The sequence below is a fragment of the Gigantopelta aegis genome, chromosome 7 (assembly GCF_016097555.1).
Source record: "Gigantopelta aegis isolate Gae_Host chromosome 7, Gae_host_genome, whole genome shotgun sequence".
In the NCBI taxonomy this organism is placed as follows: Eukaryota; Metazoa; Mollusca; class Gastropoda; order Neomphalida; family Peltospiridae; genus Gigantopelta; species Gigantopelta aegis.
This window is the reverse complement of record NC_054705.1, coordinates 19,577,060-19,589,394: the sequence shown is the minus strand read 5'-3', so window position 1 is coordinate 19,589,394 and position 12,335 is coordinate 19,577,060. Positions and strand designations below refer to the sequence as shown.

The window sequence follows — 12,335 nt, the reverse complement described above, 5'->3', positions numbered from 1 at the left end:
TATCCTGTCTGGGATGGTGCTTATAAAGGATCCCTTGCTGCTATTAGAAAAGAGTAGCCCATGGAAGTGGGGACAGTGGGTTTCCTCTCTCAATATCTGTGTGGTCCTTAACCATATGTCTGATGCCATGTAACCGTAAATAAAATCACAGGATCGAATCACTTCGGTGGATCCATTCAACTGATTGGGTTTTTTCCTGTTCCAAGCAGTTCACCACATCTGGTCAAAGATCGTGGTATGTGCTTTCCTGTCTGTGGGAAAGTGCATACAAAAGATCCCTTACTGCATTAGAACAAAATGTAGAGGGTTTCCTCTGATGACTGTGAGTCAGAATTACCAAATGTTTGACATCCAATAGCCGATGATTAATTAATCAGTGTGCTCTAGTGGTGTGCTATTGAGCTTAACAACATGTGGATCTGGTTTCTTTATTTCAGAAGGATGGTGATTCTCCAAAGTTCGCTCATATTGCTGCCATGTTTTCCGAGCTGGTTGCCGTGGGAACCAATGGACAACTATATGGGTGGAAGTGGTCAGATCCAGCATCCTATAAGCAGTCTGATGTAAGTATAGTGTTACACAGTTTTATTGGCAATTGTAATGCAGTATGCAACATGTTAGCTGCCATTCATTCATTCGTTCGTTGTGGGAGCCAATCGGCAATTGTACGGGTAGAAGTGATTTTAGCTTTTTTTGTGAGAACGATTTTTATGAAGTAGACATGGCCCCGTGCTTATAAACCTTAAAGTCTAGACTTTAATAAAGTCCAGACTTTAACGTCATGGCAACACCATTCAAATAGCATTACGTTAAAGTGTTGACTTTAAGTTTTATAAGCATCTGAAATGCTGAAAAATTACTTGTATTAGCCCCATACTGGTCCAACCGGAGGGGACTATAGGTTTCCTCTTTCTCCGTCTGTCTGTCCGTCCATCTGTCCCATATATCATTTTCCATATTTTTTTTTTATGTAGAGTATAGAAGTTTCAACTTTTTGAAGTTCATTTCAGCTTTATTTTTAAATGGAGGTCCCATCCATGCAGCTAGTCATAGTATGAAGAATGTGCTACAGTGACATTAAACAAATATTCATTTATAGAGATTTGGGGCGGGACGTAGCCCAGTGGTAAAGCGCTCGCTCGATGCACGGTCGGTCTGGGATCGATCCCCGTCGGTGGACCCATTGGGCTTTTTCTTGTTCCAGCCAGTGCACCACGTCTGGTATATCAAAGGCCGTGGTATGTACTACCCTTTCTGTGGGATAGTGCATTTAAAAGATCCCTTGCTGCTAAATGTCATAATTTTCTGAAATTATGTAATTTTGGTAAGCAGGGCACAATATTTCACAAGAAGTGTTGTTCTGTTCACGTGTCGGTTACGCAACTTTAAAATCAAGAGAACTGCCAGTCGGTTACGTGGTGAAAAATTACATTTTAAAATTAAAAGTACCGTATATATTCATAAGTAATGAAAGTGAAAATTAGTTTTATGTTTTTAAATACATTTGAACCATCAGTGTAGCACAGAACCATAATTCAGGTGTTTTAGGATTAGGTAGGCCCGACTCATAAGTTATGAGAACTATACTCATGTAACTGAACAATCGGTTACCTCAGTAAAACTCACGTGCACTGACTTCCGGTTACCTAAGATTTTGAAATATTGTCCCCTGGTAACAGTGGCAGATCCAGTGGGGATGAATAGGATGGCTAGCCACCCCCTCCCTTCCTGGGCAATTTTCTTTTTTATGTTCATTCCAAACATATTTAATGAATGCTACAAATTAATCACAGTCATTGTACTGATCGACATTTGCCATTTACAAAATACATTAAACATGATGTCACAGACAAAATATTAAATTTGTATCTATGACGTTTTTAAACCGGCCTCGGTGGCGTCATGGTTAGGCCATCGGTCTACAGGCTGGTAGGTACTGGGTTTGGATCCCAATCGAGGCATGGGATTTTTAATCCAGATACCAACTCCAAACCCTGAGTGAGTGCTCCGCAAGGCTCATTGGGTAGGTGTAAACCACTTGCACTGACCAGTGATCCATAACTGGTTCAACAAAGGCCATGGTTTGTGCTATCCTGCCTGTGGGAAGTGCAAATAAAAGATCCCTTGCTGCTAATCGAAAAGAGTAGCCCATGTAGTGGCGACAGCAGGTTTCCTCTCAAAATCTATGTGGTCCTTAACCATATGTCTGACGCCATATAACCGTAAATAAAATGTGTTGAGTGCATCGTTAAATAAAACACTTCTTTCTTTCTTTCAATGACGTTTAATATTATCTTTACGGTAAGCCCCCGCCGGTTCACTCTATCCCGATCCAGCCACCCCCTTTATTATTTTCTTGATCTGCCACTGGGTAAGCAGTTACACAGGGCTTAGACTGGGGAAGCCACATTGTGTTATTATGTCATTTTGTTGGTCAGGTGAAATCATTGTGACACACACGTGTTGTACTGCTTATATTTCCCTGTATAGCTTCAACTATGGGGATAATAAATTCATTTTTGTATTCCTATTTTATTTATGTTATTGCTTTCAGAATCCGAATGTTTTCCACCCCAAGACCGTGTCACTGGGACTACAGAACGAGAAGATTCTTGGTATTTCTGCATGTTCAGTTCGTTCATCTGTCTTCACAGAATCCGGAAAGGTATTATTTTTTATATGTCATTAACACACTTTAACCTTCTGACTACTGCAGGCGAGATATCTCTCAGACGATATACTGTACACTGTATACAGTGCATTCCCCAATTCATATTTCCCGCCGTTTTGCACACGACACTCACCGGAAACGGAAATATAATTAAAGAAAAAAGATTTTTTTTCAAAATGGTGGTTTTTGTTTTGATTTTTTCAATTGAAAATACCTTGAAATTTTGAGTTCAAAAAGTGGTTTTCGGCAAGAATTTTCGCTTGACAACAATGGCGGCACGTCGCGGTAATTTTCAGGGATCGATAGCTGATTGTAACAGCTAATTTGATAATAAATTTGATCGTTTTACCAACAACGAAAATTACCAAATATTGCAATATGAATCGTAGTTCGGGTTTTAAAAAAAATTCGGGTCAGAAAACCACTGTTATCGGGAATAATGGACATAAATACTGGACAGCTGGCCACAAATGCCCGTAAGTAAACGCAACTTTTTCGATTTTTTGCCTAATTTTAATCACCATTAGCCGATCTAAAATAATAAAAATTACAAAAAAAGACACGAAAATAATACTTACCGATTCATATATGAACTTTATTTCATGTATTTATGAAACATTTAAGTGAATATATGTGAGTAAAAATTATAAACTTGTACCCACTCAACGTGGTTTTTGTTAAAAATTAATCCAGTAGTCTAAAGGTTAAAGGAAGTGGGACGTAACGCAGTGGTGAAATGCTCACCTTATGCGCGGTTGGTCTAGGATCGATCACCATTGGTGGGCTACTTGGGCTATTGTTTTAACGTCCCAGCCAGTGCACCATGACTGTTATGGCGTCATTCGTATGATTATTATTAACTTGGTTATGTTGAACCAATTGAATAATAACTAGTTAATGACGTCAGATTTATCCTGTGAAGGTAAGAATGGGAAATTAAAAAAAATGGGAATGGGATAAAGCAGATATCCGATGTCATTAACTAGTTATTATTTTTATCCTGCAGACCATAAAAATTAAGGCGAAAAGCTATTATTTCTGTTATTTTAGCCACATTGTACGATGACCTAGAGGTCAAGTGATTGATTTTGTAATGTAGGCTATTTCTGTTATTTTAGCCACATTGTACGATGACCTAGAGGTCATGTGAGTGATTTTGTAATGTAGGCTATTTCTGTTATTTTAGCCACATTGTACGATGACCTAGAGGTCAAGTGAGTGATTTTGTAATGTAGGCTATTTCTGTTATTTTAGCCACATTGTACGATGACCTAGAGGTCAAGTGAGTGATTTTGTAATGTAGGCTATGCATCGTATGACGTCACATGAATGTTAGTAGCAGGATACAATTTTGCTTTATCCATCATCATATTCTGTCAGTAGAAACGGTGGTTGTAGAATAAAATGTGTTGAGTTATTTAACCAGTATTTCTTCCCTTTTCTCACTGATGTTGACTACTTTGTGACAGGTTGCAACGTGGATGGATGAGGCGTTGTCGCTAGTGTCATCAAAACTGGAGCATGCAGCGCAAGTGTTCAGCGAGTTACAGACTGACAAAATTGTTTCTCTTCACACCTGTTCCCTGTACACCTGCGCCAGGCTGGAGAGTGGAGCACTATATTGGTGGTAAGGATTTTTCCCATTCTAACACGGTTGGCAAGTAAAGGTTCAGCATACCAGTAATTTTTGTAAAGCACATTCCATTGATTTTTTTCACTATCTTATGACTAAATATTGAGTGGTTTATTAAAAAAATATATAAAAAAATCCCAGTACATTGTTTGTAATTTTTGCAGTTTACATAAAAAAAAGAAAGAAAAAAGAAACAATAACATAATATCAGTGTTCGAGATTAATGGTATCCCGATATCCCGGGGATATCAGAATTTAATTTTGGATACCAGACTTCAAGAACCCAGTATCCCACCGGGATGGCATATAATACTAAATTCTCAGGTGGGATACCAGATTTTGAAATGTTAGTATCCAACTGGGATACTGGCCAAAATATTTAATCTCTAACACTGTAATAATAATAATAATAATAATAATAATAATAATAAAAATTACAAAATAAATAATAATAATAAAAACCCCAGTAAAGTGGTTGTAATTTTTGTAGTGACCATCTCAAAACTATGTTTATCTGCCACCTTTTATATCTTTTCATGTACCAATTTTTCCTGGATATTTCCTTGTTTTAGGAAAAATATTTCAATTTGTGTCTGTATAGATGCCGTAGTTCTCATTTTTTAATTGTTTACTTTACCAGGGGTGTTATGCCATTTGCTCAGAGGAAACGGATGTTGGAGAAAACTCGGACGAAGAAGAAGAAAAGCAAAGATTCCACGTCCAACACTGAAGTGACCACTGGGTCTATGGTAGGTTTCTCAGTAACATAGGTAATAGTTAATAACTGTAATACAGTAACAGAAAGTTACAAACAGCGGTCCATGGTCTGGTTGGAGATTTTATCTGCTGTGTTTTGAAGAAAAGTCTTATGGTAGTTTTGAAGTAGGAAAACATACAACTGACTGTGACATTCTAATATTGATATGGGTCCCGTTCCACGAAGTGATCTTAGCACTAAGATCACCGTAAGTGCATATGTTAGCTGTGCAGTTACGGTGATCTTAGGGCTAAGATCGCTTCGGGGAACGGGGCCCTGGGCCCATATTTTCATAGCTATGTTAGCACTATGAAATGGTAAAATAATTGTAAGCTGTAACATCACTATGGTTTTACGATTTTGTAGAGATAAGATAGCTTTGAAAATATGAGGCCAGTCCTGGTGCTTACAAAATTTTTAGAGTCTAGACTCAAGACTAATAGAGTCTGAGGCTGTAACGTCTTGGCAACGCCATACAAATTGTATGCGTGTGACGTCATTAGAGATTGAGTCTGGAGTCTTAAAGTTCTATAACCACGGGCCCTGGTATCATAAGGTAGAGCTAAGATAGAGTTTTAAGACTTTATTTTTCTAAAGTTTAATTCACATCACGATTGGTATGACTCAAAAAGATGATTCTGCTGGTTTGACATTTCAAAAATAATTTCCTATATTATATAAACTGTTGTTAACCAAGTATAAATTGAAGTGAAATTTGTCAAAAAATCAGTACTTAACCTTCTGACTACTGCAGGCGAGATATCTCGCCCGACGTCACGTCAGTCGATATACTGTACACTGTATACAGTGCATTCCCCAATTCATATTTCCCGCCGTTTTGCACACGACACTCACCGGAAACGGAAATATAATTAAAGAAAAAAGATTTTTTTTCAAAATGGTGGTTTTTGTTTTGATTTTTTCAATTGAAAATACCTTGAAATTTTGAGTTCAAAAAGTGGTTTTCGGCAAGTATTTTCGCTTGACAATAATGGCGGCACGTCGCGGTAATTTTCAGGGATCGATAGCTGATTGTAACAGCTAATTTGATAATAAATTTGATCGTTTTACCAACAACGAAAATTACCAAATATTGCAATATGAATCGTAGTTCGGGTTTTAAAAAAAATTCTGGTCAGAAAACCACTGTTATCGGGAATAATGGACATAAATACTGGACAGCTGGCCACAAATGCCCGTAAGTAAACGCAACTTTTTCGATTTTTTGCCTAATTTTAATCACCATTAGCCGATCTAAAATAATAAAAATTACAAAAAAAGACACGAAAATAATACTTACCAATTCATATATGAACTTTATTTCATGTATTTATCAAACATTTAAGTGAATATATGTGAGTAAAAATTATAAACTTGTACCCACTCAACGTGGTTTTTGTTAAAAATTAATCCAGTAGTCTAAAGGTTAAAATGCTGAAGGGGTGTTCTCATGATGTGGTTAGTCGCATCGACTTTTCGCATGCGATGGAATCGTACCGGGAGAACACCCAAATCGGAACGAATTTAGTCTTATACGACAAATCGTGCCGAAATCGTACCAATTAGAACATGTTCTTTTTCTCACAACAAATTTTAAGCTCTCAGCCAATCAAATCACATTAAAGTACAACCGTTTAATTTTATCATTTCCGTGTTTTTTCACTTGCTTATAAATCAGGGCGCAAAGCAGCACTTTATATTTACTCGCCAACTGGCTAGTGAATGAAAAAAAATACTAGCCAACTAGAGATTGTTACTCGCCAGGCAACATAAGAAGTACATGTATTAGTATGGATAATTATAATAACATAATTAAAGAACTTTAAACACCAACCTCATCCTATTTTGTTTTACTTTCCTTTGTAAACCGTTTTTTAATTGGGTTATGCGATTACGACAAGTATACCGACGGCTACAGTTACCGAAACTAGGACGTATTTTATTTATTTATTTATTTTTGTTCACGATATGCTATCGTTACCAACAACTTTCTCGAAAGTTTTTTAAAAATTTATTTAGCATATTCACGCCATGTAACATTTAGCTTAACTTTAGGTGCAAACAAACTGGCTGCGAAGCAATGGGTCCAATGCTTTGTGAAAACTCATTTACAATCGGAAAACCCCGATGTGTCATGAGGCTTTCCGAACACCTCGATCGTCAAGTCGGCCGGAGAGCTCCGAGTGTAATATCCGCAAACAGGGGAAAATGCGGAAGTGTATGTTTACAGTTTCGATCATTAGTATATGTGTCGTCTGACTGATTAGTGAAATAAATGTTCCAGTGACAGCTTCATTCTGAAAAAATAATCTACTCGCCAAAAGGCTAGTGTTTTGCAAATTTAAATCGCCATAACAGAATTTCACTCGCATAGGCGAGTGTTTCACTCGCAGTATTGCGCCCTGTAAACATGTCAAAATATCCTGATTTCATGGGTCCATAAAACCTATTATTGTCCAGATGTGGTCAGTAATTGTTGTGTTCCATAATGCCATCAGAAAAATGTCTACATTCATGTTTTCTTTATTTCAGTGGAAATTTTAGGCACTTACATTTCCCGGAAAATATTTTTAAACTGATGAGCTTTGTTTGACGTCATCAGATCTTATGATGTAACCTCTTCCCACACACACCATTTGAGTCGCTACAACAAATTGCATGCGACAAGTCGGCGTGACTAATCGCATCATTAGAACGCCGCTTTACTTTGCCTTTTAATTTGACTTATATTTGACTAAATAAATTAAATGTAGCTACATATTTTGAATCGGACTTCACCAAACCATTAACATTATTTTTATAGTTACTATCCAGTTTTAATTTTCTGTATGACAGGAGTACTAAGATCCCATCTTTATTTGTTTTCTTTGTTTTAGGTCTGTCTTCGTAGTGCGCCGATGTACCATGCTGGAGCGTTGGCATTCACTACAGCTGATGGAATTCCGAAAGTGGGAAAACTACAAGACTCGGCCTGGTCACTAGCTGACTCGTGTCGCTTTAAGATCAAAACATCACAGAGGTAAATAAATATATCTTTGAATGAGTTCCATGACCCAGGGGGCGGATCGTAGCCCAATGGTAAAGAGTTCGCCTGATGTGCAGTCGGGTCTAGAATCATGGGTTTTAAATGGAGTGGGGGAAAATCCTCTCTTTTTTTTCCTGTCTGGGAAACCAGTGATTTATAAAGGTTCCAACCAGTGCCCCACAACTGGTGTAACAAAGGCTGTGGTATGTACTTAACTGTCTGTGGGATGTTCTATATAAATTATCCTTTTACAGAAAAAGTAGCCTATTTCATTTCCTCACTTATTATCAGTGTGGTCCTTAACCATATGTCCAGTGCCATATAACTACTTATAATGAGTGCTGTTAACCTTTAGACTACTGGATTAATTTTTAACAAAAACCACGTTGAGTGGGTACAAGTTTATAATTTGTACTAACATATATTCACTTAAATGTTTTATAAATACATGAAATAAAGTTCATATATGAATCGGTAAGTATAATTTTTTCATATATCGGTAAGTATAATTTTTGTGTCTTTTTTGTAATTTTTGTTATTTTTAGATCGGCTAATTGTGATTAAAATTAGGCAAAAAATCGAAAAAGTTGCATTTACTTACGGGCATTTGTGGCCAGCTGTCCAGTATTTATGTCCATTATTCCCGATAACAGTGGTTTTCTGACCAGAATTTTTTTTAAAACCCGAACTACGATTCATATTGCAATATTTGGTAATTTTCGTTGTTGGTAAAACGATCAAATTTATTATCAAATTAGCTGTCACAGTCGGCTATCGATCCCTGAAAATTACCGCGACGTGCCGCCATTGTTGTCAAGTGAAAATACTTGCCGAAAACCACTTTTTGAACACAAAATTTCACGGTATTTTCAATTGAAAAAATCAAAACAAAAGCGACCATTTTGAAAAAAAATCATTTTTCTTTTATTATATTTCCGTTTCCGGTGAGTGTCGTTTGCAAAATGGCGGGAAATATGAATTGGGGAATGCACTGTATAGTGTACAGTATGTCGACTGACGTGACTTCGGGCGAGATATCTCGCCTGCAGTAGTCAGAAGGTTAAATAAAAAGTTTCTTCCCTCCATTGCCCAGATTAACCTTTAGACTACTGGATTCATTTTTGACAAAAGCCACGTTGAGTGGGTACAAGTTTATAATTTTCACTTGCATATATTCACTTAAATGTTTTATAAATACATAAAATCAAGTTCATATTTGAATCGTTAAGTATTCTTTTCGTGTGTTTTTGCAATTTTATGATATTTTAGATCAGTTAACGTTGATTGCAATTAGTCAAAAAATTGAAAAAGTCGCGTTTGCTTACAGGCATTTGTGGCCAGCTGTCCAGTATTTATGTCCATGATTCTCAATAACTGGTTGTTTAACCAGAATTTGTTTTTTAAAAACGAACTCCAATTCGTATCCCAAAATTTTTTGATTTTCGTTGGTAAAATTATCAAATTTATTATGAAATTAGCTGTCACAATCAGCTATCTCAATCCCTGAAATTATCGCGAAGTGCCGCCATTGTTATCAAGTGAAAATACTTTTTGAACTAAAAATTCCAAGGTATTGTCCATTGAAAAACAAAAAAGCAAAAGAATCGATACTGTCTTGATAGAAAATTTTTCTGCTGAGTGCTGTATGCAAACTGGCGGGAAATATTAATTTGGGAATGCACTATATAAAGTCTACAGTATGTCGAATAGATATCTCGCCTGCAGTAGTCAGAAGGTTCAACAGTACATTTAAGGCTTATACCTTGACCATGTTTAATTCTGGGCATGAGTGAGCAACCTACAGCCAAAAGAGTTTCACGCGTGTGTGTGTGTGTGTGTGTGTGTAGGGGGTTCTGTACAGTTTACTAGTGTGTTGTTAAGTAACATTTGTTTCCTTTCTTAACAGAGAGCCTACTCCCCCGGAGGCGACCAATGAAAAGTCGTCGGACAAGATAGAGATGCCTCCTCCTTCACCAGATTCTGTCGGCAGTGAGCACAGTAGTGCGTCGTGGAGAAGCACTCCTTTCTCTCTCAGTAAGTATCGGACCGTCACCAGATTCTGTCAGCAGCGAGCACAGTAGTGCGTCTTGGAGAAGCACTCCTTTCTTTCTCAGTAAGTATCGGACCGTCACCAGATTCTGTCAGCAGCGAGCACAGTAGTGTGTCGTGGAGAAGCACTCCTTTCTCTCTCAGTAAGTATCGGACCGTCACCAGATTCTGTCAGCAGCGAGCACAGTAGTGCATCGTGGAGAAGCACTCCTTTCTCTCTCAGTAAGTATCGGACCGTCACCAGATTATGTCGGCAGTGAGCACAGTAATGCGTCGTGGAGAAGCACTCCTTTCTCTCTCGGTAAGTATCAGACCGTCACCGGATTCTGTCGGCAGTGAGCACAATAAATAATTAATAAAATGTGAGTACTTGATCAAAAATTGCTTTAAAAGTGAAAAATATAGCAATGTTTAAAAACTAGTGTCTGTCACTTTTAAGTTCAACTTAATAAACAATTTGTATTATAAATTGCAGAGCGTAAGAACACCCCAACACCGAACCGCGATGAGGATAAGAAGGAGGAAGAAATCTGGGCACTGAAAAGTGTTGTGTTCATCGAAGACGTCAAAACGGCGCCAGTTGGAAAAGTTCTCAAGGTTTGGTTTTTTAAATATTCAAATCCGTGAGTTATTTGCCTGGACCTTTTTCCACACCAGCCAGTGTTCCATGACTGTTATATCAAAAGGCCATGATATGTGTGTTATTCTGTCCCTGGGAAATTAAATACAGAAGTCCCCTTGTCCTGTTTTAGAAGTATCAACCCTCTAATGGCTTAAATGCAGTGTAAGTCCACTACTACCACCTCTCTCTCACTAACCACTAACAACTGGGCTACTGCCCATGACAGCCCATCGGTCAACAGGCTGGTAGGTACTGGGTTCGGATCCCAGTCGAGGCATGGGATTTTTAATCCAGATACCGACTCCAAACCCTGAGTGAGTGCTCCGCAAGGCTCAATGGGTAGGTGTAAACCACTTGCACCGACCAGTGATCCATAACTGGTTCAACAAAGGCCATGGTTTGTGCTATCCTGCCTGTGGGAAGCGCAAATAAAAGATCCCTTGCAGCTAATCGGAAAGAGTAGCCCATGACAGCGGGTTTCCTCTCAAACTCTGTGTGGTCCTTAACCATATGTCTGACGCCATATAACCGTCAATAAAATGTGTTGAGTGTGTCGTTAAATAATAAAAAAAAACATTTCTAATAGAGTCGGATACTTTTGTCCTGAAAAAGCCATACAAACTGTATGCCTTTGAGGTCATTTGAGAGTCTGAACTCTAAAAGTTTTATAAGCACGAGCCCTGATATCAATGGAAGTACAGTTTCATCCTCTGCAAGGCCGGGCTATTTCTCGCTCCAACCAGTTCACCATGACTGGTATATCAAAGGCCGTGGTATGTGCTATCCTGTCTGTGTGATGGTGCATATAAAAGATCCCTTGCTACTAATCGGAAAGAGTAGCCCATGAAGTGGCGACAGCGGGTTTCCTCTCTCAATATCTGTGTGTGGTCCTTAACCATATGTCTGACGCCATATAACCATAAATAAAATGTGTTGAGTGCGTCGTTAAATAAAACATTTCCTTTCCTTTCCTCTGCAAGGCTCTATGACTGGTATTTGAAAGGCTGTAGTGTGTTGTTGTCTTGCCTTTACAAATTAAAAAAGCAAGACTCGGGTATTACTTTTCCAGTGGTGGTGGCGACAGCATTAACTTTTAACAGGGCTCGGACTTAAAAAAAATTCTCCCACGGCAGTTTTTGAAAGAATTGCCATGGATGAAACAGTCCACCGATGGTAATTTTGAGCCTGCCTATGGCAGTTTTTTTAAAGGTGACATTTGCAGCAAATAAACCTGACTGAAAGGCTATCTTGTTATATGTAGACATCTTTTAAATGTGCAAATGTTAAATATTGGCATATAATGTACACTGGATGTATACATTACGCCATTGTTAAGGAGCTTTACCAACGGCACAAAAGTGCCATCGGTGATGCTCACTACCTACGGCAATTTATATCTCAACGACGGCAATTACCGTCCTGTTTTAACATAAAAGTTTAATGGTAAACTTTCTCATTTACATAGTTTCTCCTAGGTCCATGAATCCTGCTTGATAGTTGTACCGAAAAAGTATGATAGGCGAGAATTTAGTTCCGCAGAATTGTTGTTTTAATAGTATTTTATTATTATTTATTTTT

The 12,335-nt window shown here is 37.9% G+C and overlaps 1 protein-coding gene across 1 annotated transcript in view; it reads left to right on the top strand.

The window, feature by feature from the left end:
- Positions 1-12,335, top strand: part of LOC121377952 (E3 ubiquitin-protein ligase UBR5-like) — a 102,428-nt gene that overhangs the window by 20,370 nt on the left and 69,723 nt on the right. Inside the window, 7 exon segments of the mRNA XM_041506045.1 lie at positions 438-563; positions 2,555-2,665; positions 4,141-4,298; positions 4,945-5,053; positions 7,938-8,080; positions 9,993-10,120; positions 10,611-10,732. Of these exon segments, the coding sequence (XP_041361979.1) occupies positions 438-563; positions 2,555-2,665; positions 4,141-4,298; positions 4,945-5,053; positions 7,938-8,080; positions 9,993-10,120; positions 10,611-10,732 (897 nt within the window).